We start from the raw sequence: 18,367 nt of genomic DNA on the forward strand, positions 1-18,367 counted from the left end.
TATGGACATTTTTTTTTACTATTTTAATTCTGTTTTAAAGAAAAGGGATTTACATGTTTAAGATGAATAAATACTATCTAGCTAACTTTATAATGGATCATGATTTTCCTGACCTCCATGGCTGGGTCCCAGAAAGCTCTCCCATTTATTCCCCCTTATGGACGGCCTCGTCTCCACATGACTATTCCAAATTGTGCATGGCTGTGCTCAACCACCTTCTGGTACAGTGGGGGTCCCCGATCTCTGGCCCCTTTATTTTGGGGTCATGGCTGAAAAGGTTGAGAACCCCTGCCTTAGAGTTAGCTGTAGGAGCCATTATCATCCTTTAGGGCAGTGATGCTCAATGTGTGGCTCTGGAGCTATGTGTGGCTCTTTTGTGATGATTTGAAATATTATCCCCCTAGAAAACCTTAAAAAGGGAAACTTTGACCTCAGAAATTAATCACAGTAATCATTTTGTTTCCCAGACTGATACAGAAGGCGTTAACTGCCAAACTTAATAGTCCCATTTATCCAACTTTTGCCCTTTTTCACCATTTTTGCCACTTTTAACCCAATTAAGCTACCGTTGCCATTAAATACCACTTGTTTCCCTATTTTTTTGCCCATTTTTGCCACTTCTTTTTGACACATTTTTCCTGTTTTTGCCACTTTTATCCCAATTTTGCCCCTTTTCACCATTTTTTCCACCATTTTTTACCCATTGTTTCTGCTTTTTTGCCCTTTTTTTGTAACTTCTTTTAGCCACTTTCATACCATTTTTGCCCATTTAAGCTTCCTTTTGCCATTAAATACCACTTTTTTCCTACTTTTTGCCCATTTTTGCCTCTTCTTTTGACTCTTTTTCCCATTTTTGCCACTTTTAACAATTTTTTTTACCACTTTTTGCCCATTTAAGCTTCCTTTTGCCATTAAATACCACTTATTTAAACTTTTTTGTATCTTCTTTCAGCCAATTTTATTCAGTTTTTGCCATTTTTGCCCATTTAAGCTACCCCTTGCCATCAAATGCACGTGTTTCCTATTTTGTTTGCCCTATTTTGCCTTTCTTTTGCCCATTTTAGTGACTTTTCTCTCATTTTTTTCACCACTTTTGGACCATTTTTGCCACCTTTACCTTATTTTTATTGCTACTTCAACTCATTTTTGCCACTTTTCACCGCTTAGATTAAGGTATTTTTCAACAATATGGCTCTTTGGTTGAGTTACACTGGTTTAGTGCGATTGGAACAATGCAAAAAAAGCTGGTTGATAGAGAGAAAACCTGCACACTCCAGATCAGTTATCTCCAGTCTCTTACTGCATGCAGACTCCTCTAGCTTCTATCCTTCTTGTAAAATCAAACTTTCGAATCAAAGCCCAGTGATTGCTTTATCAGGAACATTAGCTGAGCTCAATTAAAGCAGTGAAACAGCTCACAGTAGCCTCAATCAGGGCTTCAGAGTGCTGAAATCTCCCAGGTGCTGGCACTAAAGTGTCCCTCCAAGGAACATGGTCAAACTTTCATTTCTCCAAAAATGGATCAGCAACATTCCCAGGGTGAAAGCAATGCATTATGTGTTTGACTTTTTCTTTAAATCAGTGGCAGGAAAGCTCACAGTGGAGAGAAATTCCCACCAGACACGAGGCTCGCTCGGTTTAAAGATGTGAAAAGGAGCTGCAGTGCATGAAGCAGAAAGCAGGGAGTGGATGGAGCTGAGAGGAGCTCCAGGCTGCAGCAGACTCACCCTGGACGAAGCTTTCCTCTTGTACTTGTTGGCGAAGTCGAACTTCTCCTTGATCTCGTCCAGGATCTGCTCCAGACGGGCCTTCTCCTCTTTCCCCGTGTAATCCTGGCTCAGGAGGACGTACGCCCTCCAGTTGGCCGAGTCGAAGCCCCAGTGACACGTCCTGTTCTCCTGCGCCTTGTGGCTGTGCACCACGAACTTGTGCGTCGGGTACATGAGTCTGCAGTCCATGCACTGGACGCACGCCGCGTTGGGGCTCGTGTACAGCTCCGGCACGAACAAGCCCTTGCACTTACCGAAACACTCGTGGTAGACTTTGAAGCTCCTCTCGGTGAGCTCCAGCTCCAGCGCGCCTCCTCCGCCGCCGCTCAGCTCCTTCTTGCAGCGCGGCGGGTACGCGCCCCCGTAGATCAGCGCGTTGCACAGCCGCTCCGCGTCCGTCTTGGTGATGAGGCCGCAGGACGGCGCGGAGAAGGGCAGGATCCCCATGACTTTGAGGATCTCCAGCTGATCCGCCGTGCACCGGGAGCAGTAGATGTGCAGCTCGTCGCACACCGAGTTGATCTGCTGCAGGCTGAAGTCCCGCAGCACCGTGTTGAGGATCTGCGGCAGGCACAGGCGCTTCTCCCCGCCGACCACGAAGCAGGAGATGGTCTCCGCTTCCAGCACGGTCTCGCACCGCTCCGTGGATCGGTCGGACGGGATGAAGAGCGGGCCGGGCATGACGGGCGGCGGCAGATGCTGCAGCACGGGCTCGGGCTCCTTGCCGTCCTTCTTGAAGAGGAGCTCATGCTGCCACCGCGCAGAGAAAGCCGCCGGGCCGCCCAGAGAGCTCATAGAGCTGAGGTGAAACTGCTTCAGAGTTTGTTGCAGTCCCGGATGAGGCTGGAAGCTCTGCCGACTCACAGTCTCCATGTTTTTCCTGAAACTTTACACGCGTAAATCCGGGAATGACGAGAATCTATCCGCTCCTGAACCTGCTGGTAAATCCACGGCGAAAAGACGAAGCGCTTCATCAAACATCCAGAGAGAAAAGTCCCAGATTAGACTTTTATTCCGAGCCTGCACCGCGAACGCAGCCTGTCCATATCCAGCGAAAAAGCCCGCTCTCCAAACTCCACGGCAGAGAAAAGTTCCGTCCTCAGGACTCCAAAGAGAAGTAGGCGAAAATGAAACAAAAGCAGGAGTTGTGGGTCGATAAAACAATCCTTATTTGCGGCTCTTTCCGCTGTCGAGGACTGCAGCAAGCCGCTCCGTCTGCCCCCGCAGTTCACTCTGACTGTATGGAGATGAGAAGTCTGAGAGCCAGCCTCTCTCTCTCTCTCTCTCTCTCTCTCTCTCTCTCTCTCTCTCTGTTTGTGTGTCTGGCTCAGTCATTGAATCCCAGCCAGGAATGTGAGTGACTCTGCAGGCAGGCTGGGCTCTTCCAGGAACAAGCCATCACCCCCTGCTGTCCTGCAGCGAGAGCGCAGGAAGAAGAGAGGGGAGAGGCTGCGTTCAGGGCCCGTGGGAATTAGCGAGAGCCCTGCAATACTGCCCAAAAATTAGACTTCCATACTCTGTAAAGCTAAATATCGCGATATTTTAAACAGTAGAGAAATAAAAAGCTCGCCACAGTTCCAAAGGCATCAACACTGAGGTGGTTCTAGTAAAAATCAAACCATACAGGAACTGAAAACAACTTTAGAGTCAGTCAGGAGGTGAATTCCTGTAAAAGGGGTGTCAAAGCCAAGGCCCGGGGGCCAAATCCGGCCCCTGGTCATACTTTCATATTTATAATCATATTTATGTTAACTGGCCCACCAGTAGGTCTGCGGGTGTCCTCCAGTGTAAAAATGAAACCTGAATCTTGATTCATAAACTCCTCACTGAATCATAACAATTAGAAAAAGTCAAAATCATTAGATAAAAAGTCAGATAAAAACTCTGTATTTTCAATGTTGCATCTCACAGTTATGACTAAGAGTTATGATTTTGAATTTTTATTTCATATTTTAACCTTTACATCTCATAACTTTGACTGTTTATCTCATATTTTTACCTTTTAGATGCATAATTTAAATTTTAAGCCCTATGTTGACCTTTTTAAACTCCTAACTTCGACTTTTATCTCATTTTTACCTTTAAAACTCATGACTTGTAGTTTTATTTCATATTTTGACTTTTAAACTCATGAATTTGGAATTTAGTTTCACATTTTGACACTTTAAACCCATGATATCGATGTTTATCTCATATTTGACTGTTAAATATCATGATTTTGAATTTTGTGTCATATTTTTACTTTTAAAACTCATGATTTTGAATTTTATCTCATATTTTGACTTTTAAACTCATGAATTTGAAATTCATTTTCACATTTTGACATTATAAACTCACGATTGCGATGTTTCTCCCATATTTTGATTGTTAAATATCATGAGTTTGCATTTTATTTCATATTTTCACTTTTAAACTTATGAATTTGGAATTTAATCACACATTTTGACATTTTAAATTCACGATTTCAATGTTTATCTCATATTTTGATTGTTAAATATTGGGATTTTGAATTTTATTTCATATTTTGACCTTTAAAACTCATGAATTTGGAATGTCATTAACATTCTGACATATTAAACCCACAACTGCGATGTTTATCTCATATTTTGATTGTTAAATATTGGGATTTTGAGTTTTAATTCATATTTATAATTTTAAAACTCATGAATTTGATATTTTATTTCATATTTTGACCTGTAAAACTCATGAATTTGGAATGTAGTTAACATTTTGACATATCGAACCCATAATTGCGATGTTTATCTCATATTTTGATTGTTAAATATTGTGATTTGGAATTGTATTTCACATTTTGACTTTTAAATTCATGAATTTGACATTTTATTTCATATTTTGACATTTAAAACTCATGATTCTGTCTTTTATCTCATTTTTTCACTGTTAAAAATCATGGTTTCAGTCTTCTATCTCATATTTTGCCTTTTAAAAACATTATTTTGACTTTAAATGTCGTGTTTTTTACCCTTAAACCTTGTAAGTTTGACATGTTTTATCTCAGATTCTGAGTTTTAACTCATCATGTTGACCTTTTAATCTCAAAATCATTTCGGTTGACACTCAGTGGTTAAATATCGACCCTGTTAGACCCTCAGGTTAGACCCACATTCGGAATCCGGCCCCTGCTGTGACTGAGTCTGACACCCCTGAGTTACAGTAAACATAAATGCACTGAAATCAACCACACACTTTCAACATACAACCTCAGTTCAGGGACCCAGAAGTGGGTCACCAAGCCGTCTATAAGGTGCTTTTATTTTGAAAGATGTCTCCAGCTCTTTGTTCCATCCCTGGGCTGAGTGAGGGGGGATCTATGGGGCTTAAGTCCTGAATGTTTTCTTTAAAGCCCGGCATCTTTCAGGCTGGTTAAAACTATCTGGCTTTGCAAAAAGAAATGATAAACAACTGGGCCTTTCTCCTCACAACATGGAGATTTGATTCTTGAGCCAAATATAGTTCAAAAAAATCCAATTTTTTTTACCAACTTCCAAAAAAGGACTTTTTAGCATAGTGTTTCAAATCCAGTCACTCCCCACTCTTTCCCGTTTCCAGCTCTATCCACCCTCCTCCTCTATCACATAAAGGCACGAAAGGCCCAAAAATAAATCTTTGAAAAAAAAGAATGATAAAGACACTTTTGGTGCAGTTAGGTTGAGAAAAAATGATGTACGCTCTGAGGATTCTTTAGGTTAAACTGAATCATTTTGCTCCAATAATGCATACATTTGTTGGCATTTTAATTCTAAATCTGTGTTTAAAATTGCATCAAAGTAGTGCGAAATAAGCCAAACATTTCTGGGGGAGCAGCCCCCCCGGACCATTCTGCGTCTGGGCCAAGCCCCAGACAGTAACACGCCTGGCTCCGCCCCTGGTTCCACCTCATGTCCAAACTGGCCCGTTTCTCTTAGAAAGTAGGGAAAGACAGAACATAGCGGCAGATGTGAAAGTTTCTACCAGCCTAGACTGGCTGTAAATATCAGTCCTATGTATGAATACATGAGTGGAGCTTTAGACAGGACCAGCAGACCTAGATCGGCTGAAGTCATTGGTTGAGAGGCGGGGTACACCCTGGACTGGTCGCCAGTCAATCACAGGGCCGACATATAGAGACAGACAACCAGGCACTCTCACACCAACGGCCAATTTTAGAGTCACCAATTAACCTAACGAGCATGTTTTTGGTAGATGGAGGAAGCCGGAGTACCCCAGAGAACATGCAAACTCTGTACAGAAAGACCCTGACCAGGAAGTGAACCAGGGGCCTTGTTGCTGTGAGGCAACAGCCCTAACCCCTGCCCTGCCGTGCAGAACTGTCAAAATTGCAAAAATATGTTTGCAACAATTGGACAAGTGGATGTAAGTCAGCCGTTTCCCCTCTGCACCCATATGTGCAGTAAAGACAGTGTGCAGGAGTTTGCATGCAATATTTGATCACTGTCTACCTCTGTTTTTGTCGCCGTAGCACCAAACAGGTATGCTGATTTTTACTTTTGACCTTTCTTGTTTCATGTAACGATCAGTGGTATCGAAAGGTGCAGAAATGCAGCGATCTTTAGTCCTATTTTTCATCAGCAAAAAGAGAGACAGCGCTGTCTAAACTGCTCGAACACACAGGCAACATTTCCATCTATCCTTTAAATTCTGCATGTTTTTAAATGGTCAAATCTCCTCCTTTCAGTCATCAGTCTGAATGCTCAGAGGTCACGATCTTTAGTCAGATGTTTGGCCAAATGAGAGCCAAATGCACAAATATGTTTGCAACACCCACAAAGTGGATGGAACAGGCCAGGGAGGGTTTCAGACCTTTATGTCGGTCTGAGTTGCATGTATTAAAACTGCATTCTTACGTCCCAAATGTACCGATAACTTGACGTTTGAACCTCTTAATATTTACGCATGCATATCCTTGGTAATAAATCTGTTTTCTTATTGAATAATGTGTGTGAGCAATGCTTCTTATTGTGTCTGACATGACTTTTCCCTCCTACTCTCACATATTTCTACTTTTCTTTGATGACTGTTTTGTGATTGTTAATCTGTGATGAAGTTAGCAGCGATCCCTGCTGTCTTCAGGTGCCATTTCCTGTTTGCTCTGTCCTTTCTGTATCACTAAACCTTCTGGAATTATCTTCCAGTTCTCAGCTGATTTTAAACCACTTTTACTCAATCTCGTTTCCCACCCTCCCCACGGTCCCTGAACGCAGCATCAGAACAGAGAGAGTTTCTGTGAATCATTTGGCTGCAGATAGAGAGAAAAAAGAGGAAGGGAGGTGTTCTGCGAGACATGACAAATTTAGCTTTGGAAGGGGAAACTCAAATTGCTCGACTGACTGCGGTTTATTTATTTTCCTTCTGCTTGAATGTGTTAAAATTGTTTGGCAAGAGACGGCGAGTAAACAAGTTTCATGTGTTGGAGACCTTGAGAGACAATCCTGCTAATGAATGATGAGAGAAATGTTTTTTTTCTTTTTGTTTTTCACAGATCAGAAACTGTTAAAAGGCAATCACATCACTACTCAACTAGTATATTTATTCAACTTTGTATTTACCTTTTCTCTTTAATATCATTAACCACTAAAATCACATTTCTGCAAATGCAAAAGGCCATTTTGACTTTATTTCTTCACTTTTGCATATTTCACCAGATAAATTAACACATATAAAGTCATACTGATCTATCTGCTGCACTGATTTTCCCTAAGTGTGCATTTACATGGTTTTGTGCAGAACGATGATAAAGTGTGCTATCTGTGGTGTGAACATCAAAGTTGCAGGGAAGCTCTTTTTTTCCACATGGTCTCTCCTGTTGATGAAGAAAAGTCCCAAAGAAAAAGGGGTGGATGGTAATAAATGATAGAGCCTAATGCTCTAACATGAGGAGGTCATGTGTCAGGGTTGAACTCATGCAGCAGTTTGCTGTTCCTGTGGCGCCTCCTAGCCAACGTCAGCTGTAACTACAGCCTGATGGAAGCCAGAGGGCAAGACTTGCAATGAGCCTCCACGCTGAGGGAGGCTAAAAGAGATAATTTTGAGCTTTAATTGTACATTAAAAACAGGATCATGGTCTCTTTGGTCTGCAATGAATTTAAAAGAATGCAGAAAGAGTTTCAGCATCAATGCAGACACATGTAAGGGCACAAAGAACAGTGAAGGTTTGGATCTGCAGAATCTATCAACTGCATGAAGTTTCAATCTCACTTCAACTCAAAAAGCATAAAAAATGCTGATTCATCTCTGAAATACAGAAAAAATAGACATTAACTTTTGACATGGACAGAAAAAATCTAAACAAAAAGCATGATCTGAAGAAAAAAGCTCCATGCAGGCTGAGCGGAGGATTCTGATCTGAAAAGATTCATTTATTCTGAAGAAGAGGGGTGGTCTTCTTGGTTTTTATTCCACTCAGTAATAGTATAATAATAATAACTATAGCACCTTTAAAAACAGGTTTACAAAGTGCTTCAACATGTGCAGAAGCAAGCAGAAAAACAAAGCAACAAACCCAGACAGAAGACAAGAAGACAGAACGTGACATGCAGACAACATCAGCAGAATCCAACATTTAAAGAAACTAACCAAAAATATGGATGAGATAATAATTCATCATCAATATACATCAAAACCTAGACGTCATGTGATGCCATGCAAACTAAGACATCACAGACATCAGAGTGCAGACATGAAGCCATACTGCACAACTAAGACATCATGAACATCATCAGGATGCAGGCGAGACACAGACAACAGCACCATAAAACGATAGGAACCCAGGCAGCGCAGGAACCCAGCGACACAGGCTGAGACAGAGAGGACCAAAATTAAAGACGTGAGAAATTAAAGAGAAACTAGGAAGAGTAAAAAACAAAACAGGAGATAAACTAGAGAAGGCAGTAAAATGTAAATAAGAGGGCAAAAACAGATAGTAAAGCGAGGTAAAACAAGCTCTACAACTGTAAAAGCAGTAAAAGTGATAAATATTACAACAGAGGTAACCACAAGGTGAGCAGTAAAGTGAGGAAGACAGTAACGGTTAAAAACAGCCAAGGGGCAAGGAGTAAAATGAGGTTGACAGGAAGTAAAGGTGGGATTTAGAGGAAATTAAACTAAAATAGGTAAGAATCTGTGAGAAAATAAAAACTAAATAAGAAGAAGACAACATCACATAAAAGCTAGTCTATAAAAATGAGTTTTAAGAAATGATTTAAAAGATGTCAATGATTCTGCATGCCTTATCTCCTCGGGAAGGTCGGTCCAAAGTCGAGGCGCTCTGATGTCACCTTTAGATTTGAGTCTCGACTTTGGAACGACCAGGAGGTTCCCACCTGAGGATCTGAGGCTGCAGCTGGGACATTGGGGATTAAAAGTTCTGTAATACATTCTGGGGCCAGACCCTTTAGTGCCTTAAAAGTAACAAGTAAAATCTTAAAATCAGTTCTAAAACTAATAGGTAGCCAGTGTAAAGATGCTAAAATCAGGGTGATGTCGTCTGTTAAAACTGGTTAGAAGCCTCGTTATTTTATCTTTTTGTCTCATATTTTGACCTTTTGAACTTATAATTTTGACTTTACCTAATATTTTGAATTTGTCAATTTATGATTTTCACTTTATATTTAAAATTTTGACCTTTTCAATTGATTATTTTGATTTTTATGGGATATTTTGACCTTTTCCATTTGTTATTTCAACCTGTAGCTCATATTTTGACATTTTAAATGCACCATTTTCAGTTTTAAGTCATATTTTTGCCTTAAAAATATGATTGTGACCTTCTTTTTCTTTTTTTTTTGCCTTTTAAAAGCATTATTTTAACATCTAATTTTATGTTTTGACCTTTTCCATTTATTATTTCAACCTTTATACCATATTTTGGCCTTTTAAATACACCATTTTCAATTTTGAGCTATATTTTTTACCTTAAAAGCATGATTGTGACTTTCTTTTCTATATTTTTGCCTTTTAGAAGCATTATTTTAACATCTAATTTCGTGTTTTGACCTTTTGAACAAACAGGTTTGACTTTTTATCTCTTATTTTGACCTTTTCAATGTATTATTTTGACCTTTATCTCATATTTTGACCTTTGAGGTTAACAGTTTTCAATTTCAAGCTATATTTTTTGCCTTAAAAGCATGAATGTGACTTTCTTTTTTTATATTTTTGCCATTTAAAAGCATTATTTTAACATTAACTTTAGTGTTTTGACCTTTTGAACAAACAGATTTGAATTTTTATGTCAGATTTTGAGCCTTTCAACTCATCATTTGGACTTCTTAAATCTCAGGATCATCTATCATCATAGCTAATTTTTCTCTATAATTTAATATTGGTGAGAATCAGGTTGACAGTCTGATTAAATGTGGACTCTGTTAGGGCCTCAGGTTACCTAAATTCAGACTTTGACCCCTTCTGTGATTGAGTTTGACCCCCCTGATCTAGTGGATTTGATTTTTAATGCTCAGATGTTTTTTCGAAGTCTCTCCTCTTCCCAAACACCACGTACGGGCGTGGAATAGAGCTAATGCCATGGATTGGTGGAGCACTCTATCTGGCATGTTGTGTTCGACACATGACCAAGTAACTCAGTGAGACCACTCAGCAGCATCTCTTTGCTGGACGCCTTCACATTCAGCTGGCAGACAGGGACCCTAGCTGAGGAGAGAACCACCCCCTCCCCCCAGGTTCATCATCCGTCCTCTAAGCAGAGCTGATCTCTGTTAGCAGGGCAGGATGTGGGCCGACAGCACGGCTTCTCTCTGTATCTCTGCGTGTACATTAAGTGGTAATGGATACAAGTGGGATATAAAGCCTGTGCTGCCTTCAGGCGTCGCTCTCCATCAAGGCCAAAGCAGTGAGACAGAATCAAGTGAAAGCCAAGACTTGTTTTAAAGGTTCAGACCAAAGCCAATGAGCAGTACTTGACCTCCTCTTCTTCTTTTCTTCCACATGAGCTCATCTGTCCTCATCATGTTCTAACATACTTTTATGTCTTTCCACATTATTGCTGCTTTTCACAGCGAACACAAAGCCTCGCTGGATGTGACGGCCGTGACTCAGTGCCTTCTCCACCCTCTCTCCGTTGAAGTGGACCTTGACGCTGCATATGGTTTCAAAGTAGGCTGTTACATTTTCATAGAAATGCAGCTTCAAACCCAAACCCTTTTCAGTCCTTGGTCCTGTTGTTGTTGGGGTCAAGGAAGCTCTGACCTCCAGGATTTCAAACTTCTCCACCAAACTGATGTCAAAGTGAGTTTAACTGTCAAAAGCATTGTTTAGACATCTTTAAAATTCACCTGTTGTCTAATGCAGTGGTTCTCAACATTGGGGTGGGGACCCCATTTGGGGTTGCGAGACACTTAGAGGGGATCGCCAGATGCCTTTAAAAAACAAAGAATATTTTTAAAATGTTTTTTTTCCCACCCAATTTTGTCGCTATTATTTTCCACCCACTTTTATCCATTTTCGCTTCCATATTTTGCTCATTTTAACCCATTTTTGTCATTTCTAATCCGTTTCCAAGACTTTCTTCTGACTGTTTTTCCCACTTCCAATCCAATTCTTGCTGCTTACTGCCTATTGTTGTCTCTGTTGACCCATCATTAACCAATTTTTACCCCTTTTGGCCCATTTTAATTACATTTGACTATTTGTTATGTCCATTTTTGCAAGTTTTACTCACTTCTGCAAAGTTCTCTGCCTCAGTTAACCCATTTTGCCAGTTTAAAACACTTGTTCCCCACTTTTTAATCCTGTTTCACCTAAATTTCCACCCATTTCTGCCACTTTAAGCCCCTCTCACCACTTTTTATGCCTGTTTTTGCCATTTATTGCTGCCTTGCTTATGTATTTTTTTGCAGCCTAACCCCTTTCTTCTACTTTTAAAATCCCATTTCACGGCCTTTTCCACCATTTTTTGCCATTTTAACCCATTTTAACTATTTTTAATCCATTCTAATTCTGTTTTTAAGAAAAATGATGCAAATTTTTAAGAAGACTGTTCACTAAAACATATTTGTTGCTTTGTTAAGAACTGCAACTTATCTGTGGAATGGACCATGATTTTGCTGACCTAGTTTGCCCCCAGTTTGGCTGGGCCCAAGAAAGCTCTCCCCTTTATCCCCCTTATAGGCGGCCTTGTCTCCACATGACTTTTCTAGAATGCTCATGGCTGGGTTCAACCAGCTTCAGGTACAGTGGGGGTCCCCGGTGTCTGGCACCTTTATTTTGGGGGTCACGGGCTGAAAAGGTTAAAATGGGTTCAAATGAGCAAAATATGGAAGCAAAAATGGATAAAAATGGGTGGAAAATAATAGTGACAAAATTGGGTGGGAAAAAAAACATTTAAAAAATATTCTTTGTTTTTTAAAGGCATCTGGCGACCCCCTCTAAGTGTCTCGCGACCCCAAATGGGGTCCCCACCCCATCATTGAGAACCACTGGTGTACATGACTGTACAGGGGTTCAAAGGTCATCAGGGAGGGGACTAATGGAGTGTCAATCATAACCCCAACAGAAGCACTGTGTGTCATGTTAGCAGTCTTTTGCTTGAAAGGAGGAAACGATTGTTGACTTGTTCCAAAGTATGACGCGAGGACGATCTAGACCGGATATCCTCAGAGAGAAGTGAAGCTCTGAATATGAGAAGAAAGAGCAAATACTACCAATTCAGGTGTGATGTAAGGATCAGACCTTTAGAGGAGCTCGCATGGAAGGAAAGATGGAATTTGCTGCTTTTGTGAAACTATTAAGTTTGATGTATTATTATCAAATTATTTTAAAACCTCTGAGACCGACGGGAGACACAGGTTATTTAAAGTAAAATAACCTTTGAACTACAACTCGGCCTCTTCTGTGCCTCTTGAAGCCTGCCACTCTAATGACTCTATCCTCGCTCTGTAGCTTTTACAGGGCTTCTTCTATCAGCCTGGAGCTTGGCTGACTTTCTGGTGTACACTGCTTTCCACATTATTAAGCAAATGACATTTTTCTCTTATTTCCCTAAATATTAATGCAAATGACAGAGTATTTTCAAGTCATCAGCTGTTAGAGCATAATTCAGATGTTTTTGAACAAACTTCATAATGATAACTATTATTTTTTTTAAAAATAAAAACCTCAAAATGCACTTTTCCACATATTCCACATTATTAAGCAGGCCACAGGTTTCAGCAATATGGGAAAGAAAAAGGATCTCTGCTGCTGAAAAGTGTTAAATAGTGTAATGCCTTGGACAAGGAATGAAAACTTTAGATATGTCATGAGAAATTAATCGTGATCATCATACTGTGAAGGAATTTGTGGCTGATTCAGAGCACAGACGGGTTTGTGCAGATAAAGACATTATGAGGAAGGTTTCTGACAGACAAATACATCAGATTAGGAGAGCAGATGCTAAAATGCCATTACAAAGCAGCAAACAGGTATTTGAAGCTGCTGTTGCCTCTGGAGTCCCACCAACCTCAAGGTGTAGGATCCTCCAGAGGCTTGCAGTCGTGTATAAACCTACTATTCAGCCCCCCTAACCAATGCTCACCAGCAGAAACTGTAGCAGTGGGCCCAGAAATACATGAAGACTCATTTTCAAACAGTCTTGGTGACTGATGAATGCGTGCAACCCTGGATGGTCCAGATGGAGGAGTAGTGGATGGTTGGTGGATGGCCACCATGTCCCAACAAGGCTGTGACATCAACAAGGAGGGGGCGGAGTCATGTTTGGGCCGGAATCATGAGGAGAGAGCTGATAGGCCCCTTTAGGGTCCCTGAAGGTGTGAAAATGACCTCGGCAAAGTGTATAGAGTTTCTGACTGACCACTTTCTTCCATGGTACAAAAAGAGAATCGTGCCTTCTGTAGCAAAATTTTCTTCAAGCATGACAATGCACCATCTCATGCTGCAAAGAATCCCTCTGTGTCATTGGCTGCTATGGGCATAAAAGGAGAGAAACTCATGGTGTGGCCCCCATCCTCCCCTGACCTTTAACCCTACTGAGAACCTTTGGAGCATCCTCAAGCTAAAGATCTATGAGGGTGGGAGGCAGTTCACATCAAAACAGCAGCTCTGGGAGGATATTCTGACATCCTGCAAAGAAATTCAAGCAGAAACTCTCCAAAAACTCACAAGTTCAATGGATGCAAGAATAGTGAAGGTGATATCAAAGAAGGGCTCCTATGTTAACATGGAACTTGTCCTGTTAAGATGTTTTTGATTAAAATAGCTTTGATTTCAGTAAATATGACCTCCTAATGCTGCAGATTCGACAAATGTCCATTTTCAGTTCTTTACAGCCTATAAAATCTTTTAAACTCTGTCGTGCTTAATAATGTGGAACAGTGCATTTTGAGGTTTTTATTTTTTAAGAAATAATAGTTATCATTATGAAGTTTTTTAAAAACATTAGAATTATGCTCTAACAGCTGATGACTTGATAAATACTCTGACTGTCATTTGCATTAATATTTAGGAAAATAAGAGAAAAATGTCATTTGCTTAATAATGTGGAAAGCCGTGTATTTAAAGATGTAGTCCACACCAGTAACACCAGTATTGTTTTTTTTTATCCATTTCTGATTGTTTCTGACACCGGCGGCTAATGCTATCCACTGTAATGTTTTGTCACATGGGCTGTGAACCAATGGCAGGCTGTTTCATTGTTGCGTCATGTTTTGCACATCTTTACTCTCAGGTGATGCAGGAGACGACCTTAACAGCTCCTAACGGAGAGAAAGAGACAGAGAGCCTGTGATGTGTTCCTCTGTGTCTCTGCTGAATCTGAACTGATTAGAATATTAAATATTGAATAAGAAGTACAGTGATGTTTTTGTATGGGAATATTTCAAATCATTTTTGGTCACAGAATGATAAGTTTTTCATTTTTTGGTCCCCAAGAGATGGGAGAATAAGTCTGTGGGGAAAAAAAGTCATTATTGTTTATCTATTTTAAATTTCCATTTTTTTTTCTTATGTCTTTATCGACCTTGTTTTGTTTTTTAATTCCAGAGACATTACTGCAGCACAGATTCTTAAAGCCGTGTTTCTGAAGAAAAGGATGTTTAGAGTTTGACTGTGACCACAGAGTTGATGCTTAAGGTTGCTTTCACACTAGGGGCCCGGTCCCGGATCCGAGTGCACTTGAGCCCAAAGTCCGGTTCGTTTGGGTAGTGTGAATGCAAACAAACTGCGCCTGGGCATCGGGCTCACTTGGGGAGGTGGTCTCAGGCGCGATTCAAGTGGACTCTGGCACAGTTCGGATGAGATGTGAATGCAACTGCGCTCGGATACGGGACAGAGTGCCGTATCAGCTCTATGACATCATCATAAAAACTAAACTTCTTTTAACAGCGCAGCAGTTCACATTTTTCCTCAATAAAGGGCGGAAATCCTCAGAATCCAGCCAATAAACAGTCTGTTGTGACTCACCTTACAGATGAACTCCAAGCCATGGTAGCTTCTTCTTCTTTCTCCTCCTTTGAGGGGTTGTAAACCAGCTACACCGCCACCTGCCGTTTTAGACTGAGTAAATACGCAAGTGCATCTGGGCATGGTTCAATATTGCGGGGGAAGGGGGAGGGGTAGAAATCGCGTCGCGGAGTGATTTGAAATAACTGGGCCTAATGTGAAAGCGCCCTAAGAAGCTTTAAAGATAGTAAGTCCTGCATGCAGATCTTTTAGGAATACACCGCTACACTTCAGTGAAGTTACCATTTTACTAAAGCAAATGAAAACTCCACCTCTAGTTAAATGCCCTAAAATTTAAAGGTCACACATTTAACCCCTTTAACACTGTCTGCCTGTGAAGTTTGTGGCTGTAAAAACACTCCAGTATTGATTTCTGCATGTCTAAAAGCCCCTCTGTTTCAGCCCTGCTCAGAACAAGCTGTTTCTGTGTCTGTGGCTTTAAATGTTACTGAGCTGTCTGACTCCACCCCTGACCACACCCCTCTCAGGAAATGGATGTGGCTCTCCTGATCCTCTTCTCAGCTGCCACCTAAGAGGAGGATCAGGAGAGGAGGGTGGAACCTATTCTCTAAGCAGGGAGGGCCAACCAAACCTGGGGGCGGGGCTAACTCCCCACATGACATCATGAGGGGAAAATCTGAGAACGGCTTGTTTCAGCACACATTTTCTGAAAGGTGGAGAAAGAGAGGGGTGGAGGGAATAGATTTTTCTGATTCTTGGGGGGATTGTGGACAGGACTGGGTCACATTTTTTTCCTACAAGCCTGAAAAAGGGATTTTTGCAAAATGTGTGACCTTTACCTTTAGTCAGCATTAATATAAATGGAAAACACATTTATGCACCATAAACACTTTGATTAAGAATATACAGGTGAAAATACTAACACAGCTTGTAGGCAAGGAGGAGAAATATCACAGATCTTGAACACCCAACAGTCCAGCATTAACCCCTTAATGCCTGAAAACATAAATAACAGCCAGAAAATTCTAACTTTTTGGAAAAGAAATGTTCATTTAACTTTCTACTGAAATTTAACAAAATCCAAATTTCCATAAAATTTAACAAATATATTTTTAGTATCTCATTTCAATCATTAGGTGTTTTTGGTAACTGATAATCCACTTGAGAGCATTTTTATCATTTATCAGATTGTATTTATAAGTTTTTGAGGAATTTATTGAGCATATTGATTAGATAGAAGCATCATAAAAGTATGTATCAAATTTGCAACAACAGGCATTAAGGGGTTAATATGTTAGACGACTTAACCTTTCATCAGCGTTTTTATCATCAAAGATCTATTTTTAGCTACTCTTAGTCTTTCTCATGGGAAAAGGGTAGTGAATGAACATTTTTAGTCATCACTTTAGTCGACAAAATTCACACAGGCAACAGGAAGTCAGAAAATGCAAGAATCATCTGACACACCAGTCTTATTGAGTCGTAGTCATGGGACGTCCCGGATGCTTTGTTGATTATGTCAAGCTTCATAAGTGTTTACTATTCCCGATGTTCACGTTTGAGCCTGAAGTTTGACAAAGGGCTGCGAAGCAATCAGTTAAACATTAGACTCAACCCATGTCGTCTGTTCTGGACTTTAGCTGAAGCAGCAGGAAGTCTGTACAGTGCATCCAGAAAGTATTTACACCCCCTTTTTCACCCCATTTTTCAGGTTTGTTATGCAGCCCACCATCGATCTGGGCTTTATGACGGAGTGGCTAGACAGAAGACTCAGAGCAAAACATGAAAACTCGCTTAGAGTTCACAAAGAACTCCACATGAGAGCCAAGCAGCTGTCATGTGTTTATCACTGAGGAGAGTCCTCATCTCTCCTCTCTGCCGTAAAGCTGGGATCAGAGGAGATCTGCAGTGATGGGTGTCCTAGATCAGGGGTGTCAAACTCAGTCACAGAAGGGGCCAGAGTCTGAATTAAGGTCCAACCTGAGGGCCTGACAGGGTCCACATTTAACCAGACTGTCAACCTGATTTTCACCAGTAATACATTACAGGGAAAAATAAGCTATGATGATAAATGATTTTAAGATTTAAAAAGTCCAAATGATATGTTAAAAGGCTCAAAATCTGAGATAAAAAGTCAAATTTATTTGTTCAAAAAGGCCAAAACACAAAATTAGATGTTAAAATAATGCTTTAAAAGGCAAAAATATAAAAAAAGAAAGTCACAATCATGTTTTTAAGGCAAAAATATGACTTCAAATTGAAAATGGTGCATTTTAAAGGTCAAAATATGAGATAAAGTCAAAATTATAAATTAAAAAGGTCAAAATATTAGATAAATAGTCAAAATAATCAATTGAAAATGTCAACATTTGAAATAAAAAGTGAAAATCCTAGCATGGCAAAGTCAGAATATGAGATAAAGTCAAAATTAAAAGTTGAAAAGGTCAAAATATGAGATAAAAAAGTAAAAATTTATTTTTTCGAAAGGTCAAAACACAAAATTAGATTTTACAATAATGCTTTAAAAGGCAAAAATATAAAATAAAAAGTCACAATCATGTTTGTAAGGCAAAAATATGGCTTCAAATTGAAAATGGTGCATTAAAAGGTCAAAGTATGAGATAAAATGTCGAAATAATAAATTGAAAAGGTCAAAATATGAGACAGAGTCAAATTATAAATTAAAAAGGTCGCAATATTAGATAAAAAGTCAAAATAATCAATCAAAAATGTCAAAATTTGAAATAACAAGTGAAAATCATAAATCGACAAAGTCAAAATTGGAGATAAAGTCAAAATTATACATTGAAAAAATAAAAATATGAGACTGAAAGTTAAAATAATCATTTGAAAATGGTCAAAATGTGAAATAAAAGGCCAAATTATAAACTGAAGTCATAAATGTGCAATGCAAAATTGAACATATGAAATGAAAATGCAAATTAATTTGTTGCCCCACATTTCTTTTTATGTTTTTTTTTTACTCTTTATTTTTTCACTTTTTAATGACTTAAGGATATTTGATGTCATCAAGGTTAAGTTTACATTTTAATACAGGAGGGAATCTGCAACCTCATATTTTAGGGCCAGTTATAAAAAGAATAGGATCAGATTTCGACACCCCTGTCCTAGAACTTTGTCCCATCTCCTCCAGGATCTCTGCAGCT

At 39.9% G+C, this 18,367-nt stretch overlaps 1 protein-coding gene across 1 annotated transcript in view; it reads right to left on the bottom strand.

Moving 5' to 3' along the window:
* Positions 1 to 2,995, bottom strand: part of skia (v-ski avian sarcoma viral oncogene homolog a) — a 137,721-nt gene extending 134,726 nt beyond the window's left edge. The window contains exon 1 of the mRNA XM_041799304.1: positions 1,728 to 2,995. Within this exon, the coding sequence (XP_041655238.1) occupies positions 1,728 to 2,642 (915 nt within the window). The 5' untranslated portion in view covers positions 2,643 to 2,995. The remainder of the gene's footprint in view (positions 1 to 1,727) is intronic.
* Between the last annotated feature and the right edge of the window lie 15,372 nt (positions 2,996 to 18,367).

The sequence above is a fragment of the Cheilinus undulatus genome, linkage group 11, assembly GCF_018320785.1.
Source record: "Cheilinus undulatus linkage group 11, ASM1832078v1, whole genome shotgun sequence".
NCBI classification, from domain to species: Eukaryota; Metazoa; Chordata; class Actinopteri; order Labriformes; family Labridae; genus Cheilinus; species Cheilinus undulatus.